Raw genomic sequence first — 23,533 nt, 5'->3', positions numbered from 1 at the left:
ACCCAGCCTCTACAATTGACTGAATTGTAGAAATGACATAGTTCCTGAATGTCCTTAAAATAGAGGTTTTGCCAGATTTGGCTTGAGCACTTCTGGGGACCAATCTGGTTCGAAGGTGTAGCTAAGTATGGACACACACAGGCAGTATTGGATGAGCATTCTCACACACGCATACTAACACATGCATGCAGTGCTGGATGAATCGCATTCCTCGCTCTCTTCTTACACATTCACACCACTGAATGAGTAGCATCTACATACAAACACAGCAATGGTAAAACACAAGATGAACACAAACCACAAAAAAACAACAACAACAACAAAAAAAACAAACAAACAAGTGCCACACCCTGGACAGTGTTTCAATCTTTTTCTGGCTTCTCTATGTTTCTGTGCTCAAGTCTCCAATTCACCCCGACTGATAAATGACCCTGGTCACTACAACTCGAGTAGGCTCTCTTTCTTTCTCTCTCTCCTTCACACACACACTCTCTTCCTCTCTCTCTTTTATTGCCATCCCTTAATGTTAAACAGGACGGCTCCATGGATACAGGAATAAACAGATGATAACAAGCCCTCACCCTTTAAAGTCCATTTCAGAAGGGAGAAACAGGAGAGACAGAAAAAGAGAGAGAGAGACAGAGCAGGACAGGATAGAAGTTGTGCAGACCCGGGAGCGTGTGTGCGTGTGTGTGGATTGCCTGCAGCTGGAAGTCAGTAGCACAGGTAAGAGAAATTTTACTGAAACTAATGTGATAGAATGTCTTCATATACAAATGCAGTCTGGTAAACATGCATACATGGACTCGTCTTATTCGTTATATGCATGCACACAGAAAATCATATGGACCCATAATACACCATGCATCAGCAGCTGTTGTTTACATTTAGAAACATGCCTTATATGAGTATGGCTGCACAGTACAATGTGAATTCAGTACATAAGCTTACATAAACACATAGTGGTGTTATTTCAAGACACATGACATATGCTACAGATTTTGCCAAATTTGAAGCAAGTTTTAAATTTGCAATCATTGCTATGAGAAACTGTGCTGAATGGAATACTCGTCATGGCTTTTTTAAATTGTTGTTGGCATGTTTCCCCCATAAATAAATAGCACAGAAGTCAAACTGGGTAAAAATATAATGTTTTAATTGCAAAAATGAATTAAAAATGTAGGAATTTAAAACTTAAAATGTTTTCAGTGGACAGTGTAACATGTTCTGACTGCAACATCTGCAGTGTGACTGAGGGCCATCAAGTGCCAGAAGATTAAATCATGTTCACTTTCTATAATTATAACTGCCACTAATTAAAATGATTTAGATTGCAATTATTTATAGGCTAAATATATTACATGATGTTTTCCCAGTGGCAAATTGGCACATTACGATGCCATTCATATCATAAATGTTGAACAAAACACTACTGATATCATCAGGTTAATTACAGGGTCTGTCTTCTCAAGTAAACAGTCATTAAGTTGTCTTTAAAACATGTAACGTTTTATTGTTTGTGAAGTGATTATCATACTGTATATTAAATCTGTTATACTTCAGTATGAAATCCAGGTTTAGCTATAAATCTCAAGGGCTGAAACAGATGATTGTGATTTGCTCGTAAAGTCTTCAGGACGTGCCTTTGTTATTTTGATGGGTCTACTGTTTGTTTGTGTGTTTTGTCTGGATGGGTGGATACGTGTGTCTCTGTTTCCGTCTTTAATACAATGGTTTCCATGGACACTTCCACAAAGTCTTGTCCTGAGTGAGGGGATCTCTTGGGAGGTGGGCAGTGTGTGCTTATGTGGACGACTGCCTGTGCATGCGTGTTAGAAGGGTGAGGCTCACATTCACAATGATGTCTTTATCCAGACGCCTGTGTGTGCATAACCTCAGCAGCAGCTCGCACACGATCCCTCACACACTGTATTAAGGAAATTCACAGCACACTCATGCAAAATGTTAAGCATGATGACTTATAAAATGAGATTACTTCAGTTGTTCAGTGATTGAGGAACCGTTTGATGATTACAACGTGGTGCGACAATTTTGGGATTCATTCTTCACAACAAATAGGAAATACCTTTATTTTTATTCAGCAAGAACACATTATAAATGAATCAAATATGACAGAAAATAAATGTATAATATTATCAAATATTTCTATTTTCAAATAAATGCTGTTCATTTGAACTTCACATTCATCAAAGAATCCTGATAAAATTTATCAGCAAAAAAAAAAAACAAAAAAAAAAACTAAGCAGCACAACTGTTTTCAACATTGATTATAATATAAGAAATGTTTCTTTAGTGCCAAATCGGCAAATTGGAATGATTTCTGAAAGATCGTGCGACTCTGGACTAACAGCTGCTGAAAATTCAGCTTTGCTATCACAGGAATAAATTACATTTTCAAATACAGGAACATAGAAAATATTTCAGAATATTGCTGTTTTTATTGTATTTTTGATCAAATAAATGCAGCCTTGCCGAGCATTAGAGACTGTTTGATGTGTGTGTGTGAGCTGCGGAGACTTACAGATGGCTGAAGCAGTATGAGTTAAAGCCAGGGCAAGCACCCACTGCTGCTGTACACTCATCACCTCTCCATGAGGCCATCGGCTGCCAAACTTCTGACATCCATCTGAAACATTCCACAATAACTCCGAGACACATCAGACCATCCACACACCTACTCTCACCTCCATTTACAATGGCTGTATTGTGGAGACACACCAAGAACGTCTAGAAGTCTAGGCCTCACTTCTGAAATTCCATGTTTTCCAAACACATTCACAGATCCTTTGAAATTGCAAGTCCATGCATTCTTGTACTTTACATCACCAATGCCAATAATCCCATTTATATCTGAAAGTAAAAAAGAAACATGACATACAGCCAAGTATGGTGAACCATACGTGCTCTGCATTTAACCCATCCAAAGTGCACACACACAGCAGTGCACACACACCCGGAGCAGTGGGCAGCCATTTATGGAATTGATCCCAACGATATTGTTCCTCTGTGTCTTTATTGTTATGGTTGTGCTGTGAACATCCCTAGTAGAATTAGAATGATTTTTAAAACTTTATATTTATAGTAAATAACAGATTTTCATAGTGACTGACAGGGCACTTCATCACTATGATACATGATATGATACTGTATCATATGATACATGGTTTTGTATCATATTAGGAAGCTGGCTGAGTTCTCTTAACAGCACACTAAAGAAAAAGAAAAAAAGAGCAAAACTACTAAGGAGAGAAAGAGGCCATCTGAAAATGTTTAGTAAATTCTAATATCAGTATGTTTTTGTCTTTTGTGAAGTGTCTTTTGTCTGAAGTGAATAATTAGCCGTCTGCTGAGTGCTCAGTCATTCCAGCCTTTAAATTTTACACCGTGCTCTGTTGCTCCACACACACCCAATGTGTTACTTTTGGCTGGTTCTTTAACTGGTATTTTATTCATTCAGGCCATTCAAAATGCAACGGAAAAGAGGGTGACCTGCTGAAGAAGTTTTTTCCAAAGATCTGTAACAAGAATACCATCAGTGAAATATCTCAAAGCCAAAATCACAGGACAATTTAGATAATGCAGATAACTTGGATCAGGCAGAAATGCTAAATCAGAGCAAAAGATGCTTTGTTGTCTGGACTCAACCTTATCTGTACAACCTGAGGCTGTAGACATTATGTGTGTATACTGAATAATACACATCTGAGATTCCTATCAGATAATAATGCAATGCAATGCTTCTTTTTTAAAGTGTACCACATTATTCTGTCTTTTCTTTAATATCTTTAGTCTAATTAAAACGTGATCATGCCACAATTGCAGATGTTTTATTTGGACAGTTAATACATCTCTTTCTTGTTGGAAACTGTTTCATGGGGTCATAGTCTTACTATTTATTTGGCAGAATACCCAATATGGCAGAAAGCACAGAAATGGACCAGCTTCTGACCTCCTTTAAGAAGTTTGCTGTTCATGGTGACACCAAAGCCACTGGAAAGGAGATGAACGGCAAAAACTGGGCTAAACTGTGCAAAGACTGCAAAGTTATTGACAGCAAGAATGTCACCGGCACTGATGTAGATATTGTCTTCACAAAAGTCAAGTGAGTTTTTTTTTATAAATAATTTTGTGTTCAGATGGCTATTTAAATCTTAATATACCTTGTTTTTTTGTTTTGGTTTTTTTTACAGTGCATGCAAAATAAACCACATAAAATGTTAAATGTAAATATTAATATTTTCATAGAAAAATAAACACTGTACTGGCAATGTAACAGAAATAATGAAAAGTTTATGTTTACCATATTATTCAGAGCAAAAACATCTCGGGTCATAACATATGAGGAGTTCCAGAAAGCTCTAGAAGAATTGGCCCCAAAGAGGTTCAAAAATCAAAGCAAAGAAGAGGCACTGCAGTCCATATATAAGCTAATCGAGGGCAAAGAACCTGCCAACGTCGGTGTAACGGTAAGCCAACCATTTGAAAACAATCATCTGAGGCATGTGAAAAATAAATGTGACTATACTGTGCATCAAAATCAGTGTTGCCATTTTAAAATAATAGTGATATATATACTACCAAACAAAAGTTTTGAATCAGTAATACTTTATAATAATAAATTCATATTTTTATTCTGCATAGATGCATTAAATTGATAATAAGTGACTGATCGGTAAATACATTTTTAATGTTACAGATTTCTATTTCAAATAAATGGTGTTCTTTTTAACTTTTGATTTGTCAGAGAATCCTGGAAAATAATCACTTGTGTACCTTCTTGAGTACCAAATCAGCATATTAATATGATTTCTGATAGATCATGTGACACTGAAGTCTGGAGTAATGGCAGCTGAAAATTCAGCTTTGCATCACAAGAATAATTTACAATTTAAAACATTTAAATAGAAAAACAATTATTTAAATATTTAAATATTATTTGTAATAATAGTTGACAATAATAATGAAGTGACTGTATTGTTTTTTACTCAAATAAATGCATTGAATAATCCTAAAGAATAAAGCAAGAAGACAGAAAGGTTATCGGTGTGCCATTTCATCCTACTTCACTGCAAGTCAATTCTAATGACATCATCCATTCAGTTACTAGGCTGCATCAACTTCTTTCAGAAATATATTTGATGTCACAAGAATATGGGAGTGTATTGCCTGAATATTTGCAAATATAAGATGAACTAAGAAAAACAAAGTCTGCCAAGCAGTTGTTGCTCATGATGCTTCTTCAACGCAGCACAAATTGGATGTCTCCTGTATCTAACACATAATTCAGCCCATCTGTAGATGTAGAACTCTCTATGAACTCAGCTGGATGTGTCATTTGGATGTGATTAGTGAGATACCTACAATGAATAGTGTTGGTGGACCTCCAGAAGCAAGACTGCGAAACACTAATAAGGTTCTACTACATCATTCCTCAGACGGTTCAGCACTTCGAGGGCAGTAACAAATCAAACGATATTAAATCAAACCTGGCAACTAGTTAAAAGTTCAAAAGAAGTTGCAGGAATATGTGATGTATATGTGGAATTCATTCAATGAAGAAAAGGCTCTGCTGAGGCAGGCTGAAACAGCCTTGTGCAGATCATCTGATTAAATAAAAAATAATAATTTGGTGTGCTGTTGCACATATTATGGGTAATTTCTAGTTCCATTTTTATTATATTTTCCATTTATGATATCACTGTTATTCCTACACACACACACACACACACACACACACACACGTTTGTTTTTGTGAAAGTGGGGACATCCCATAGGTGTAATGTTTTTTTATACTGTACAAACTGTATATTCTACGGCCCTACACCAACCCTACACCTAACCCTAACCCTCACAGGAAACTTGCATTTTTGCTTTTCAAAAAAACAAAAAAAAACACTTCTTTCTGTATGGTTCATAAGCATTTTGAAAAATGGGGACATGGGTTATGTCCTCATAAGTCGCCCTCTCCTTGTAATACCTGTGTCATACCCATGTCATTATACAGAGTTGTGTCCTGATATCATATGTCACAAAAACAAGAGCACGCACACACACACACACACACATATATATATTACTCTGTATATTGCTCTCCAGCTTTGACAGATATTGCTGTAATTCAATAGTTTTATTAATTTCTTTATTAATTTGTGTTTTTTGTTGTTGTTGTTGTTGTTTTAACCATTTTAGAAAGTGGCAAAAACTGGCACCGTGGATCGGTTAACCGACACATCTAAATATACGGGCTCACACAAGGAGCGCTTTGATGAGAGTGGGAAAGGCAAAGGAAAAGGTGGACGGGAGGAGATTGTGGAGCACACTGGCTATGTAGGGGCCTACAAGAACGCTGGGACTTACGAGGAGAAGACGAAGGCCAAGTAAGGCCACACTGTCTCCATGTCAACAAGCTCTGAGCTTCATCTTTATTAGCACTTAGGTCTGGACCAAACCCAAACTTGAACTTTGACCTGTAAAATCAAACAGCCACTATGCAATGTAACACAGGAACTGTTGTAAATGTTTGTCTTTAAACATAATACAGTGGGTTTCCATTAGAAGGTTGAAAGAATAGTAAGAAGGAACTGGTGAGGACTGGTCTAACTCCTTTTATGCAGATCAGCATCTGCTGTACAGTATGTAGGATTTCAGGTGAAAATCTCAAAGAGCAAGCATGAAGACAGCTCTTCAAGTGGGGAAACAGATAAGTGGTGTATTTGATGTTTTTGTTTAATAGTTACGAGAAAGGTCCATCCAAACGTTGCAATGCTTCAGACGGAGAAGCGAAACACAGTAAGCCCTTTAAGAGATTTATTTCTTCTAACATGTGTATTGATGGACCTGCGTAATTGCTTTCGTTAAGTTCTAACAATATTCATTGCTGAAACTTGTCAAAAAATGTCATTATTCAAAGGATAACGGTAAACCAGCTTTATTTGTGTATTAGCTACCCTTCTCTTATTATTTCCAAAAATGCATTGTCATATCTATGTTTTAGTTAGTTTACTGTGTTACTGAAACTGGAAACTGCCTTTCTATAAACCGTCACTAAATGACTTTTGGTGTGTTTTTTTGTTTGTTTTTGTATTTTAGTCTATTTAAAAAAAATAATAAAGTACATTAAAAACAACTGCAGTTGATGCATCATGATGTTGTTAAAAAAATCAACTTGGACGTCTCTTGTCATTCCTGGTTTTGTAAGGTTGAAACCTCTTTCTTTTTTTATCATCAATATTATTTATTATCAATTACCAATAACTGAGCCTGCAACATATTACATTTAAACTACTCTTTTAATCTGAAAAGCAAAAACATAAGTTATTTTACAAAAATCAGCAAACTGCAACAAAGCAGGAACAAAACTCATCTCCAATCACCTGTGAGGATTAGAGAGATGGGAAATTAGAAAAAATACAAGAGCTTCAAATGGGACATATTTATAGCCTACTAAAATATTGTCTATTCAAACCAAATATACTCTAAGTATTAGTATGCTATGCCTACTTTTTATTATTATTATTATTATTATTATTACAGTGATAATTAATACATTACAAAAACATTGTAAAAATAAAACATTAAGCTACCTTACAGCGTATAATACGCGGACTTAGCAACTATGGTAAGTCTCCCCTGAGGGACAGACAGGACGTCGACGCTGGTCCCTCTATTGCCATGGCATCCACACCATAGACAAACACAACAGCCCGGCACCTGGCTCCGGCAGCCTTCCCTGCCCTCTGTGTGTGTGTAACCAAACACACTGGTTCATGGCAACGTTTGTTTGGTTCATCTCCTTGGAAGCGTTTAATCAAAAACATCTCGCTCCATTCCAGCTCGAGTCTTTGTAGCTCCTGTGACACGTTGATGAATGGTATCGCACATATCGCCTTCGGTCAACTTCAGTGCTCGCAGCACGCTGTAATCAACCGGTTGATTAATTGTCTGTTAACATGAGCTCGAGAGCCGATCAGGCTTGACTGCATTTGAATTTGCAGGCTGATGACTGCCGCGCGCTTAGAAAGGCCGCCAGCTCGCGCGGACTCGAGTGCCTCTAGACCGGGGGAAGGACGTGACACGATGACGTAATGTTTAAATGAACGTTCATTCACACTAAATAACAACCCAGTTTAATGGCTGATTACATGTTTTATTTCGAATTTTTGGTCCGTCTGCGATTTGAATACAGTCATACAATACGTTATTACGTCGGCTATGTCTGATTTGGTTGTTGCTCTGCAACTCTTGAGAACCATTAGACTGTATTTCCCCTGGATATCAACAAATGCACCTTGTGGAACGATAAAAGTTTACTGGGTAAAGGCTACCTTTTTGAAGTTAACTTGAATTTTGAACCAACCCACCTGTTCAATATTTCGCACGCTTATATGCCATATTTGTCAGAAAGCCAAATATGAGTCAATAATGTCTCATTCATGCTGATGTTCTCAAATCTCAAAATAATATATGTGACAATTAGTAATTAGCAAGTTTCTGAAATGATAATCATATTAATTGATACTGATGCTCTTGTGTCTAGACTTATATTATTTTGAGGTTATAGGTCTATATCACTTAGCAGGTAGTTAAACAATATGTTAAAAATGATAATCACGTCATTGGGCTTGTTTCTATAGTGAAATATTAAAAGATAAAAATAAATAAACATAAAGACACAAAAACATGATCCAAACAGACGTTACTGCAATAAGAGCATAGGAATCTTCTACAAGTCCATGGATGAGACAAATGACTCGACTCGATGGTCCCACCTTGTGGCACTTTTTAGAACATTTCTCTAAAACATGCTTTTTTTTTGTTTTTGAGTGAATGAAATAAACATTTCATTTCACGTGGTTTATACAATTTATTTTTGAAGAGACCAACTTCACTGCCATTCAAATATTTCAAAAACATTTCGACAAAAATAAATAAATAAAGTTTTACTGATCACAAACGTTGGAATGGTAAAGTATAATTCTCAGATACTGCATATGCATGAAAAAGCAGAAAGCACAAATTAAAGTGCACAAATATGTGTGGATGTAGCTCAGGTATGAATAAGAGTATCAATATGCTCCAAATTCAATAATAAAGGATTTTACCAGACAACAGATTATTATATCAATGATAATGAAAATCAATGCACTCAATATTCAATTAAGGGTCATATGTGCCTTTAATGAATCCTCCGTGCTGTTGCTAACGCTGTGATTTGTGTGATTCATTAGTGTACACTTTATCTTACAGGTGTTTGACTCCAAGAAGAACCCTTATGATACAAGCAATATTGGTGTTTTTAATACATATAAATGTTAATACCTTGAGGGTTGTACATTCTGTAAATCAATTTTTGTGGTGTTTACAAGAAAATCAGAAATTTGAAGGAAACAAAATAAGTAATGAAAAAATTGTTCTGGAAAAAAAAAGATGAGCAGACAATGGGTCTCCAGAAAAAAAAAAAGTGTGCTCATGAATTCATGATAAGCAGAAATAGCTTCATGGACTCCACAGATCAAGTAGACTACTATGCTGTAAGAAGAAAACACTGTCCTGTAAACCTAGTCAAAGGTACGGAAAAACCAAAGGCCCAGAGAGTGTCTCTCCAACCTACCTCCAAACCTGCCTGTGCTGTCCAGCTATCTTCCTTCTTCACACTGATCTTCAACAGATCCCTGGAGCTGTGTGTAGTCTCCTCCTGCTTCAAATGTTCCACCATCATCCCTGTAGGCTACCCAAGAAACCAAAAATCATAGGAATTAATGACTACAGACTTGTTGCTTTAACATCTGTCGTCATGAAGTCAATTGAGAGACTGGTGCTGGCCTACATGAAGGACATTACTGGACCCTTGCTAAACCCCCTGCAGTTTGCTTACTGAGCAAACAGGTCCCGGATACCCTTCAGAATAAACTCACACAACTCTCTGTACCCACCTCCATCAGTGGATCAACAGCTGACAGACAGACAGACAGCAGCTAGTGAGGCTGGGAAAACTCACATCCAACAACCACACCATGAGCTCCTCAGGGCTGTGATCTCTCCCTTCTGCACTTCTTCTTCTACACAAATGACTGTACCTCCACTGACCCCTCTGTCAAACTCCTGAAGTTTGTAGATGACACTACTTCATCCAGGAAGGAGACGAGTCTGCTTACAGACAAGAGGTTGAGCAGCTGGCTGTCCGGTGCAGTCACAAAAACCTGGAGCTGAACACGCACAAAACTGTGGAGATGATAGTGAACTTCAGGAGGTCTCCCCCTTTACACCATCGTGGACAGCACTGTTACTGCTGGAGAGTCATTCAGGTTCCTGGGCACCACCATCTCTCAGGACCTGAAGTGGGACTCCCTTGTGAAAAAGGCCCAGCAGAGGTTGTACTTCCTTCATCAGCTGAAAAAGTTCAACCTGCCACAGGCACAGATGACACAGTTTTACTCAGCTGTTATTTAGTTGATTCTGTGCACTACTACAACGGTCTGGTTTGGGTCAGCCAGCAAATCAGATTTAAGAAGACTGCAACGGACTGTAAGGAACGCAGGACGGATCATTGGAGTGTACCTGCCCAACCTTCAGGACTTGTACAACTCCGAAGTGAAGAAATGGGCATGTGACATCATCAAAGACCCCTCTCACCCTGGACACAAACTTCTCCTCTCAGGCAAACGCTAAAGATCTCTGTGCACTAGAACATCTAGACATAAAAACAGTTTTTCCCTTATGCCATCTCCAGCTTATTAAACTGGTAACACATAAATCATTACCTATGTTCTGTAATCATTTCTCTAATTCATTTTCAATCTTTAATTATTGGCTCTTTCTCAAGTATTATGTAAATACATAATACATATCTCTTTATTTATACAGCTGCATATAGAGTAAACAATGTACAAATCTGTAGATAAATCTACTGTTCCAGATTCATACACATTATTATTATTATTATTATTATTATTATTAATTGTTAAGGCTTACTATTTAATTTTTTTTTCTGTATGTATGTGTGTACCAGCACAAATTCCTCATGTGTTTGGACACAACTGGCGAAAAAAAAAGGGAATTCTGATTCTGATCATTATATGACTTTCACAGTTCATTCCTTTTTTTATTTTTTTATTTTTTTTACAATAAACATGGTCCTGCCTATTCTTCAAAATGTGTGTTTTCGTTTTAGGTGTTTGCTGTGATTAGAGCAAATGTACAATAATACTGCTAGTATTGGCCTACATTACTTTGTTCATCTCTTCAGGCTACTTTCTCCAGCTGATAGCCCAGCTCTGCAAAGATGATTTTGGGCATGTGAGTAAACATATTTTCAGTTAATGTCCAGATACCTAAGAGAGAAACCTACCAGATGACCTACCATGTGACCACCCGAGTCCATATCAATTTCAGGGTTAACATTATAAATGATAATAGAGTCCTTAAATCACTAGTGTGTTTATTAAAAATAATTTTCATTTTAGTTTAAGTATTAGAGAAGATTATGATTTCAAATCAGCATCATTCTTTATGTAAGTGCTGTCACTGGACAGCAACAATGAGGTTAAAAAGGTCATAAAACTTATAAAAGCATTTTGTTGTGCATCTGTATGATTTTGCCATTACCTTCTTAGTGTTACAGTATGTATTCATTGTAATCTAAGATATTGTGTGTTTGTGTTTCATAGTGCTTGTTATCCTCCACCATGACTCCGAGCAGCCATATGTGTATTGTTTCTTCTGATGTGTTTGTTTGTGTCCTCTGGGGATCTCACTGTATGTGGCCTGCTGGGGTTTTCCCATGGTATGCACACTTACTGCGTGCATGTGAACCTGATTGCATGTGTGTATCTTAAGCCTGTATGCATGTGAAAACAAGTAGGCTACTATATAAAGTTGTTTTAACAAATATAAAAATTTATTGCCTAATGGTAAGTGTATATGTGAGCCATGGAGTTCTTTGGCAAGTGTTGTAAAAGTGAAGTCCACCATCAGTATATAAACAAACATTTGTGATATATATACACATACACACACACACACACACACACACACACACAAAAAAGGAAAAAAAGAAAAAACACACTCCGTCACAGTCCGGCCCTGTGCATGGCAGTCATACAAACAGAGCTCCACAGTCACCTCTTCCATTTTCATGGTACACTGAAAAATATCCATTCATTTTTCATATTGCCTTTATTGCTTTTTATTATGCTTTTTAATTAACAGAGTTTTATTTTTGCTCTTAAGTAGAATGTTAGACATTTCCTAAAATCAGTTTTTAATCATACTTTAGGATGATTTTGTTTTGGGTACCTATGTGGACTATATATAGAGTAAATAAATTTTTTACAGGTTCCCAGATTCTAACTGGCTACCTGGCAGTTCAGTTGAATCTGTGAATATGATTATTCTACTGCAGGTAGAAACGAAATTGCCCATATGAATTGTTTTATGTTTAAATAGTAACAATATTATGCCATACAATAATTACATTTTGTTAATTCCCATTGGCCACATGTGAGTAATTAGTAATTAGAAAATTCTAATTTTTATCTGACTGCCATTATCCATTTACTGGTTTTCAGGTACACCAGGATGAAGAGATGTTTTGTCAGGTAGACCTACCAGAGTAGTACATTCTGAAGGTTCGAAAATAAGCAAGAAGAATGTGCCACTGCATTTCTCAATGCCTCTCCTGACAGCTCACTGAGACCTGAGCTGGTAAAAAGAATGAATCAGTCAGTTCAAGTTGTCTGATGGCAAATACTGTACATTTGAAGACTGTGGAAAAGTAAAAATAAATAAATAATTGTATTAATATGAAATGTATTAACATTATATGACATAGTCTGCCTTTCCCTTTGAATTTCTTGATAATGAAATTATAATGTTAATGAAAAATGTTAGAAGAAATGCATTGTTTATTATATTTCTTTATATATTTAAGCCCTAGAAGAATAACTGATGAAATTATTATCTTCATAAAAACAGCTGCCTCTTATACTTGCAAAAGGCAATTAGCCTAGTGTGAGCAAAAGCGCTTCCTTGTGTGTGTGTGTGTGTGTGTGTGTGTGAATTTCTCTCTGAAAATCAATTTGTGTCGATATGAAGTTAGGATGGCTTTAGTATGGATTTGTAAGTTGACATTTGTCACACATTTAAGCTTAAGTTCTGCTGTAGACCTTTTTTGTTTTGTTTTGTTTTTAAAGAAGATAATCAGCATGATACATTGTGCTTTTTCAATATCTATTTAATATTTTTTTATTTAATTTTCTTAGAGTTTTTTTTTACTTTAATTAAGCTTTAATAAGTCCAGCTTCTAAAAAATATTTTAGAACTATTGACTCATAATATCATACATTGTGTGTTTTCTGAGAACATTACTTTTTATTTATTTATTCATTTATTTATTTATTATTACATTTTTTTTTTTTTACAAAATATGTAAATGTAACCAATTAATTTATCTAACATGTTATAGCGTGTGACAAAATCAGACAGAACATTTGATTTTACCAAAGGCTAACGTTTTTCAGGTGCTTCCAATCATAGTTCATTCACGTTAGTGTTTATGTGCCTACAAACAACACGCGGAAGGGGGCGACACTTCTCCGAGGGGCAAACCACCAAGAGTGATAAACTGAAACATACGGTAAAGAAAAACACATGGGCAAGCTGAGAAAAAAACAGATAACTCCACACAGCAGAAACATCTCTTCACGTCCATGAGTATTTTAAAGCAAACCTCCCGACGCGGTGAGTAATGGCATTTGTAATATACGAGCCACTGTGTATTTTAAAGATGGACATTTCAGGCTTGCTTGATACTAATTGACATACAGTAGAGGAGAGGGAGATCCGGATTTCTAAGACTTTACTGTTCACTACTTTTTCCTCCTGGTGTTTATTTTCAAAGACAGTTAGGTTTACTGTAAGGATACGCACACGTAACTATTACATACTGTACAGTAATGTTGAACATCTTAATTGCAGGAAAATAATGTACAGTTATTTGAATACACGGTGTCTAATAGTGAGGCGTTCACACAACACATAAGAGAGAAGCATTTGTTGGACACATAAAAAATAGCCTAATGTTTTTAAGCTGTATGTTCCATTGATGTTAGTAAAACATGAACAATACCCCATCGACGTTTTAGCAGCAGATGTTATCACTGAAGTGTAGACTATGTGGCCTGTGGGTTTGCTGACGATATCCTGTTGCCAGAAAGTTGATAAAGTTTTTAATGAGTCATTTTGTGCAGTTTATTAAATTGAAATCATCCGGTGGAGTGGGCTACGCCTATGACAAAGTCTGAAAGTTACTACTGTATATGTTTTCATAACATATGAAACAAAGGTTTCAATTAATGGAAACAAATAAAGGGCACTTTTGAAACCGGGTCTTTCCTTTCAGCCATTTCTCACATTTAAAATCAACTTCTCAGTAATTCAACTAGTCACTAACTAACTGAAATTTTCTGATTGTCATAAATATTTATATGAAATATTTCTTGAGTCCTTCATTTCTGTATAGTTCATATTGAAATCTAATGTGATTAAGCTTGGTTTATAAATTCAAGGTGTTTTTAAACAGTTTTGCCTCTGGTTACTGTGCATGCCAGAGATGCTTCCAGTTATTTCAGATCTGTTTTTTTTAATTGTAATTTTTTTTCCAGCTCCATAGGATGTTAATATACAAAGAAAAAAGCATCAGAGGTGCATGGAAATGGTGGTTCATATGCACCCTTCTCTCGCTTCTACATGGAGTAATATCCGAAAGCAGTACAACCCTGGATATTATGACAAAATATCCACTAATTGATGGGTACGACTTGCGTATCACTTTCATTCATGTGTATTTTTAATCTGTGTTTTAACCCTCACTGGTTTATACTAGGCCTATAATGTGACCTGGGGCAGACTTGGGGATTTTGGGGGCTCTGAGGAAATTCCCGGTATGGGGCCCCAACACATTATGTTCTTCTACTTTTGTAACCCTTATTCTCCTGTCCCACTATGTCATAGTTTATTTTATTTTAATTATTTTTTTACCTATTAACAAGTTGTCTGTGGGGTACTAGGGCCTATAGCTAAATGTAGAAAATATTTAGTCAACCTGATGTTGTTCTAAAGCTGCATTTGAATCACAGATCTCAAAAAAAAAAAAAAAAAAAAAAAAAAAAACGAAAAAAAAAAAACCTTACACTTGTCCATTTAAGAGCAGTGAGTCTTGTCATAAAATAATCCCATACAACTCGTCTCATATTCCAAGTGTTCTGAAGGCATACGATAGGGTTTGGTGAGAAACAAACTGAATATGTAATCTAGCTGTTCTTTAGAACAAATCTTCGGTGGTTAGAAATCAGATATGTCTGTGACTGGCTGCATTGCTAGATGCTGCAAAAACATTGTAAATAGAAACCTATTTAAATAAATACAGACTGGAGCACTTGGCAAAAGTTGCAACAGTATCTGATGATTCTCCGGGTCCCTAGGCGCTTGCTTACTTCACTTATTGGTTTAGTCCATTCCTGTGTATAGCTGAGAATACTGGACAGCAAATGGCTTCAGAGAAGGACCATTTGGCAATAAAAATAGTGTTGTGATGTCTTTTGATTTCAGACTGCTTCTCTTTCTCTTTACTCAGACACAATGACTTGGCACTACGTCTGAGGATGCACTTTAAAAACCAATTGAACAATTTCAGTTTACATAACATTTCTAATGTGGCTACAGATATTACACGCCTCACTGCTGGTCATGTTGGAGGACAGGTAATTTCTCTTGGCTGATCTTATTTATAATCTGTATCTTTAACTATCCTGTACTGCACTTTGCTATTTAGTATCATTTGTAAATTTTATATCACACACCTATATTTGTGTATACTGGATGCTTTATACTTGGCTGAATGTCACTTCACTTCACAATTTCTCCCCAAATTTATCATTCTTATACATTTTGGACTAAAAGTAAGTGGCCAGTTTGCTGTTTTGATCATTTTGTTCATGATATGAGATAAATAAATCCTTGATATTTGTCAGGTTTTTGCAGCGTACGTGTTGTGCACGGCTCAGGACAAAGATGCTGTCAGACTGACCTTGGAACAGATTGATGTAATCCGTCGTATGTGTACTGAAAACCCAGAGATGGAACTGGTCACCACAGCTGAAGGTACTATTGCACCTCATCCTCCACCTGACCTGAAGTCATTTTATTTTAATTTTGAATAGTTTAGAAAAAATAAAATAATAGCCTAATATAGAGAGACTTTTGTTGTAATATTGATGTTTATAGGTTATGTAATCTCAAAATCAACTGAGTTTGAGTTGAGGGAGTTCTGCTGCAGGTAGACAATATAATATTCATTTTTGTCTTCCAGTGACTTTAGTTATTACTTTTAGTCCAAACATGTATTAATTTTATTTCTCCATATTTTAGAGCATACTCAATGAAAAGATGAAAAGCCTCTGGGGCTCCTGCCAGTCCAGTTGAACAGAGGCTTTACCCTGTTATCTTTCATACTGTATATCTTCTAACTGTTTGTTGCTTAGAGGGAAAATTCACACAAAAATTAAAACTCATAATTTATCATGACTTTATTTCCTTCTGTGGAATATAAAAAGGTATTTGGAGAAATGTTTTTCTTTCTCCACACAATGCAAGTCAATGGTCACCAAAACTGGCTGCCAACATTCTTCAGAATATCTATTTTTATGTTCCACTGAAGAAAAAATTTCATGCAGGTTTATAATCTCATGAGGTTAAGTAACGATATAACTTTTAGCCTCTCCAGGGATAGTTTGATCATAGAAATCTTAATGACATGACAGTTTTTTCAGAAGTCTGTATCCAGAGAGGATGTTATAAATGATCTCCAGTCAATTCCAAATGAACAAGATTCTAGCCTACACTTGTGTAAGTGAAAAGAGAAGAGACAATTAAGCCTGGGGATATACTCACTCAACATGATTGGATTGCTGTCCCTATGTAACACTGTAAAACATCTAGATTGCATTTCACATTTAAAAAAAAAAAAAGCTTAGGGTTGATATTTTAATGGTTTTAAAGTCTCATATTCACCAAGGCTGCATTTATTTGATCAAATTAAGTAAAACCGTAACATAGTTAAATATTATTATAATTTATATATATATTGAAACATTTGTGAAGTTATATAAAATGTAACAAAATGTAGCATGTCTTATCGATATTGAAAACAGTTGTGCTGCTTAATATATTTGTGGAAACTGTAATATATTCTTTGATGAATAGAAAGTTTAAGATAACAGTGTTTATCAGAAATTGTTTTAAATCAATAGATGTCTACTAGAAACTATTACTTTTGTTAATGCATGACAAAAGTATACGTTTCTTAAAAAAAAAAAAAACCTTACTGACCCCAAACATATGAACAGCATTTTATAGAAGTGTTCTTTGTGAAGTAAGGGTAGTACTAGGAATAGATGTTGTGTAATATAATTGAGAACGAACTAAGACTATGGCATATATATATATATATATATATATATATATATATATATATATATATATATATGTATATATGTATGTATGTAAAAAAAATTGTGTATGTGTGTTTAAGGAATGAGGAACAGTACAAAAATCGCATGTCTAATCAGTATCGAGGGAGGCCACTCCATCGACAGTAGTTTACCAGCACTACGCATGTTCTACCAGCTTGGAGTAAGATCCATGGCCCTCACACATACCTGCAACACCCCATGGTAAATACTCATCATACATGTACAACATAAGCTTATGATAATAATGTGTACAAACAAGTTTTAATACTGAATTGAGAGCGCAAACACAACTTATACTGCTTACTTAGACATACTGTCCCTGAATTTTTATTTGTCCATTTCATGTAGTTACATTATTAAAGGGGGGGTGAAATGCTATTTCATGCATACTGAGTTTTTTACACTGTTAAAGAGTTGGATTCCCATGCTAAACATGGACAAAGTTTCAAAAATTAAGTTGTACGTTTGAAGGAGTATTTTTGTTCCCAAAATACTACTTCCGGTTTGTCACAAGTTTCGGAAAGTTTTTTTCGAGTATGGCTCTGTGTGACGTTAGATGGAGCAGAATTTCCTTATATGGGCACTTCTGCCGGAAGAGCGTGCGCTCCCGTATAGCAGAGCACTGAGAGCAGAGACATTCACTGATCAGAGCGATTCACTGATCAGAGCGAGAGCGTCGGGAGAAGTCACAAAAGAAGTGTGTTTTTGGTTGCCAGGGCAAGACAACCCTGCACAGATTACCCAAAAAAAACAGCATTAAGGGACCAGTGGATGGAGTTTATTTTTACAGAGCATCAACGGAGTTGTGCAAGTGTTTGTGTTTGTTCCCTGCATTTCGAAGATGCTTGTTTTACAAACAAGGCCTAGTTTGACGACGGACGTATCGTTTATTTCTTAAGGATGATGCATTCCCAACGTAAAAGGGCACGATCGTGTGTTGGAACCGCAGGCGGTGAGTAAAACTGCTTCAAATATCTCTGCCTCCTTGTTAGTGCGTCCGCCTCCCCGAGACTCGGGTTTGAGCCCCGCTCGGAGCGAGTCGTTGCTGCTGCTGCTCTCGTTCAGTTTCAGCCTCGGGATCTGATTCTGGATCATAAATAAACGGCTGAATCTGACTGTTAGCCATGGTTTGATTTGGATGATGGTTTTTCCCTCACGGTAATGTCAGAGCCTTTAATATGTTTTTCAACGGCTCTGGGTAATGTCACAGTTTCCACATGCTCTCAACACAAAAGCCTACTGGTGCTCGTGATTCTTTAGCTCCGCCCACACGTCACGCCTCCAGCCACTCGTGTTTTTCCGGGAAAAATCGGTACAGACTATCTTTCTCTTATGAATATAATAAAACTAAAGACTTTTTGGAGTTATGAAGGATGCAGTACTACTCTATAGGTACTCAAGATTAACAGGATATTGAGTGAAAACGAGCATTTCACCCCCCCCTTTAAACTTTCTCCTATAATGTTATGTTTAGGGCTGAGAGCTCATCTAGTTTTTACCCAAATTACCAGCGGAAGAATAACAGCCTGACAGATTTTGGCAAGGTAAGTTTTTCTTGATGAATCAGTAGTTGATAAAACAACGTAAAACAGATCATATAAGAAAATAAAGTTTAATGCAAGATTGTTGAACCAAAGTAACATTTGTATTTAGTGGGAAATTTGACCTGGTATTAAAGGCCTCTTTCATTCTCTTCTGTATTTGGAAAACCCTGTCTTGTGTCCCCGTTATGAACCCAAAGACTAGAGACAAAAAAAGCTGAAAGACTTAAAAAACAAAAGTTCAAAGACTTTCAAAGTTTTAAGTTTTCTTTCTGCTTAAAAAAATGCCTTGATCCTGGAGTTACTAAAATATTGAAGATGGTGATTTATATATCCTGTTTGCACAGTAGTTCATCATTACCACTGAATAAATTTTTTTCTGAGTGTATGTGTTGCAATTGCTGGCAAATTACATATAAAAGTTGTCTATCATAACATATTATTACAATATTGCACAAAGTGGACCTATTATGTTATATGAATCAAGTACACTCAAAGAAAAATCATGATTATGATGAATTTACTTTGTTACGACTGTATTTTTAGAACCAGTTTTGTGGTGGAATTCACATTGGCGCAGATTATTTTTGATTTACATTAGAGAATGCACAGTAAAACTCCAAATGGGTAAAGGTCTACAAATTTACCCTGCCTTCCTTGATTTGTAGAATTAAACTGAATGGATCCAAACTAACTGCTTTACATGAGTAATTAATGAATTGAATTGCTTGATCATGTCTTTCCCCAGGCAGTTGTGTATGAGATGAACAGATTGGGAATGCTGGTTGATCTGTCCCATAGCTCGTGGGAGACAACCAGAGCTGTGCTGAAACATTCTGCTGCTCCAGTTATTTTCAGCCACTCCTCAGCCTATGCTATCTGTAACAATGTTCGCAACGTACCTGACAACCTGCTGATGATGCTGGTGAGACCTCCATTTGTTTTGCTACATTTAACATAGCTAAAAATTATAAAAAAATCTCCAAAATGCCAGTTTTACTGAAAACACAGTAACAGAAAAATGTCACTTATCACTTTGTGTTTTTTCTCCACTTTTACCAGTATGACATGTATGATATTTTGAAAATAGCAACATTTGCTTTCTTTCTAGAAAGAAAATGGCGGGCTTATCATGGTGAACTTCTACAGCAGTTTTGTAGCATGTTCAAATAACGCAAATGTGTCTATTGTGGCTGGTAAGACAATATTTCTTTATTTTTGTATTTTATTTTTAGGTTTTCATTTTAAACGTATGTTTTTATAGATCATTTTGATCATATAAAGCGGGTGATTGGAGCGGAAAGCATTGGGATTGGAGCAGACTATGATGGGGCACAAGGGCAAGTAAAGATCTCAAATACATCTGACGTTACTGAATTGAGTTTACGCAACCTTCTTAGCCTAACGTACCTCCATGGAATCCATGCTTGTGTAATTCTGCCGTAAACATGAGGAGACCTCTGCAGAATTTAAACCAAAAATATTTTTTTAGCTACCGATATTATTGTAGTACTCTCAGCACCAGTTAACACATTTTACAATATTAAAATCCATTCCGAAACATTCATATCTCCAAGAATCACAAAGAAAAGCATGCGGATTATGCTTATCTGTATGTCTCTGTGTTTATGCGTGCCTGTATTATTACAGATTCCCTAAAGGCCTGGAGGACGTCTCCAAATATCCAGCACTAATTGAGGAGCTGATATCAAGGAACTGGACTGAGGAAGAGCTGGCTGGAGTGCTAAGACTGAACTTCCTCAGAGTGTTCCGAAAAGTTGAGAAGGTCAGGGAATAAATTCTTGTTTTCCGTTCCTAGTTTAATTAGGTCAGTTAAGATGTGTATAAATCTTTAGAGGCAGTATAAATACTGCAATTGACATTCGTAAACATAACATAGTCCACATATACTTAATTTGCATAGCCAGATTATTGTCTAAACTTTCTCACACATATTCTTACGTTTTATTCCTAGCTCATTTCTTTCTTATAATACAATGGTGATCTTTACGGCCAAATGGAAATTCCTTCCAGTTCCTTTATTTTATCTTCTTTAAAAACTCCTACCGCCTTTTGTCCTGCTATCAGTGATCTCCATTAATTTAGCTCATTATATTACAGCCACTATTTCCCACCCTCATCTATCCCTCTTCTTTGAAATGACAGTCTGTTATTGAAACATCCACGTCAAAAAGCACCACTACCTTACGTCTCAAATCTCTCTGATCTTAATAAAACAAACAGACCAGAGAGAATGTTTCTATTACATCAGGGCTGCATACTCTCATGTGTTTGGCACTGTTCTCACGCCACACACTCAAAAACATAAGGAGCAAAGAGTACACACAGATTAGGCAGCACCGTGCAGCAGTGAGTAATTCTGAGCAAACGGGGGAAATACGTAATTTAATTGTAGTTTATTTTAATGCATGCTGAGTAGACAGCCTTCCTTCTTGCACTGTGTAAACAGGCAGGTCAGTGATTTGTGGTTACACTCTGTCTTCACTTAGTTTAGGTTAGTAACTAATATGCTCTGTAGACTACAAAAGATAGCATTAGCAAAGGTAATTTTTTTCATTTTTTGCACTTATTGCAGCAGTTCTTTTATATGACCACTGTCAGACAAAATTCTGTTGACAGGTTTTAAGTGTGGTTTTTTTTTCATACAGCCCACCATGTCTTCTGGTGGCCTATTTTTTCCTTTTTAGTTCTAAAATATATTAATACATGTAATTTCAAAACACATTTTTAAAAAATCAACATTCATTTAATTCAAATTAAGGACCTGTGTACTGAAATTCTGTGAGTATTACACATTCTTATAGTTTGTTTATTAAAAGTATTTCACTCAAGTATGATCAGAGCACAGTTGGATATTTGTTAAATATTTGTCTCTCTCCATATGTTAAAAGGTACGGGATGATTTGCTGCAAATTTCACCCAGTGAGGTTGAAATCTCACTTTCGGAAGTGAACAACAGCTGTCGTGTGATGCTGATCCAGCCGGTCTTGCCTAAAAGAAGCCACGGAAATGGAAATGCTCCATTGATGCCTGCGAAAGCTTTAATCTGCTTCATCTTACTTTGGATCCAGTTACAGTAATCTAACAAAACAATGAATCAACCGACCAGAGACTATATACAAATGAATCTTTACCACAGACTGCTTGGCCAACAAAACCAAACCTCAACAAGACCAGAGGTACACTTGAAGTCAATTTGCTGACTGAAACTGACACATTTAGGTGCTTTGACAGTTTTGGAAACTGTTATGTTTGGTAAAAGTTTATGAAGACCATACGTTATAACGGTTTCTTGGTATGCATTGCTAGTGAACAGTTCACATGAGAAAACAAAATGAGGTAATAAACCGCATTGTTGCATTATCTTGCACTTCTTTAGCATATCAGTAAGAAGCATCTGTTTCTTTCGATCTGTCTGGTATTTCCCTTTTGCAGCAGTAGATATAAAAAAATATTTTTATACAAAATTAATGTTTTATTATTATTATTATAATTACATGATGTCTTTCCAAACACATTTTTCAAACACTCCTATCACCTCTTCTAGCATGCCCTTCTACCTTAAACTCTGATGAACTGCTCAAACAAACAAGATGAATCTTTTGGAAGCACCAGAGAGCCATAGCGTATGCTTGTATTTCTAAGCAGATGAGACAATCTGTTTTCGATAATACTGTACTTATTTATTATGGGAGGAAAAAATATTTGTCAACTTTACAATGCAATAACACCTGTTTTTAATCAACAAGTTGGCAAGTTAGAGGTCGTCTTTTCTGAGGCAAAAATAAGATGATATAATACAGAAGTCATGTGCACGTCATAGTGCACTTTATTGCAGCCTTTTCATATTTTCGTTTTTAAAATGTTTTTCTTAATACTATACATAAGTCAACTGCATGTTTAATTAAGTGTTTAATCTTTATCTTTAATATAAAACACTGTACAGATGTAACACATTCCATAAATGCTGTTAGTCTGTACAGTCTTCCATATATTCTTCTATTTGTATAACAAATGTATATTGTCTGTACAGTAATCATGCCCTAAAAAAAAGAATAAAGACTTTGTATCAGTATCCAAAATGTCTCATTCTCAATGTGAGTTGTGTAATAAAATGCAGATTGTTGAATAGTTCATTTACAAAGAATTTTTTTTCTCTTAAAAAAGTTTTACAATGCAGTTATATATTACAAAATCTATCCATTCCATTTCAGCTCCTTTGGTTATTTTCTAAAGCTATAACTTTCGATACAATGGAGAGTTTCTGCAAATAAATAAAGACAGAATAAATAAAAAAATACAAGCACTCACATAAAAATGTAAGTTTAGCACTTGCATTCTGAATGGCAGTCTTATACCAGGAAGCACTAGATCTGTTTCTTGGGCAGTGAAAGTCAAGATAATCAATGTGGTCGTTTTTCA

The 23,533-nt window shown here is 35.9% G+C and overlaps 2 protein-coding genes across 2 annotated transcripts; both read left to right on the top strand.

Annotated features, from left to right (window-relative positions):
* The first annotated feature begins 332 nt into the window (after nt 1-332).
* Nucleotides 333-7,151, top strand: LOC113051478 (tubulin polymerization-promoting protein family member 3-like). The gene is made up of 4 exons (XM_026215251.1): nt 333-726; nt 3,926-4,123; nt 4,334-4,487; nt 6,211-7,151. The coding sequence occupies exons 2-4, from the start codon at nt 3,936-3,938 to the stop codon at nt 6,400-6,402; spliced, it is 534 nt and encodes a 177-aa protein (XP_026071036.1). The 5' UTR covers nt 333-726; nt 3,926-3,935; the 3' UTR covers nt 6,403-7,151.
* Nucleotides 7,152-13,610: 6,459 nt separating this feature from the next.
* dpep2 (dipeptidase 2) lies at nt 13,611-23,193 on the top strand. Its single transcript, XM_026215250.1, has 11 exons — nt 13,611-13,758; nt 14,682-14,830; nt 15,653-15,779; nt 16,050-16,179; nt 17,609-17,750; nt 19,024-19,093; nt 19,839-20,015; nt 20,202-20,286; nt 20,355-20,430; nt 20,741-20,876; nt 22,003-23,193. The coding sequence occupies exons 2-11, from the start codon at nt 14,691-14,693 to the stop codon at nt 22,189-22,191; spliced, it is 1,272 nt and encodes a 423-aa protein (XP_026071035.1). The 5' UTR covers nt 13,611-13,758; nt 14,682-14,690; the 3' UTR covers nt 22,192-23,193.
* The last annotated feature ends 340 nt before the right edge of the window (nt 23,194-23,533 follow it).

Source organism: Carassius auratus, chromosome 32, assembly GCF_003368295.1.
Source record: "Carassius auratus strain Wakin chromosome 32, ASM336829v1, whole genome shotgun sequence".
Classification (NCBI taxonomy): domain Eukaryota; kingdom Metazoa; phylum Chordata; class Actinopteri; order Cypriniformes; family Cyprinidae; genus Carassius; species Carassius auratus.
Note: the sequence above shows the minus strand (reverse complement) of the source record. Positions and strands in the feature narration are given on the sequence as shown.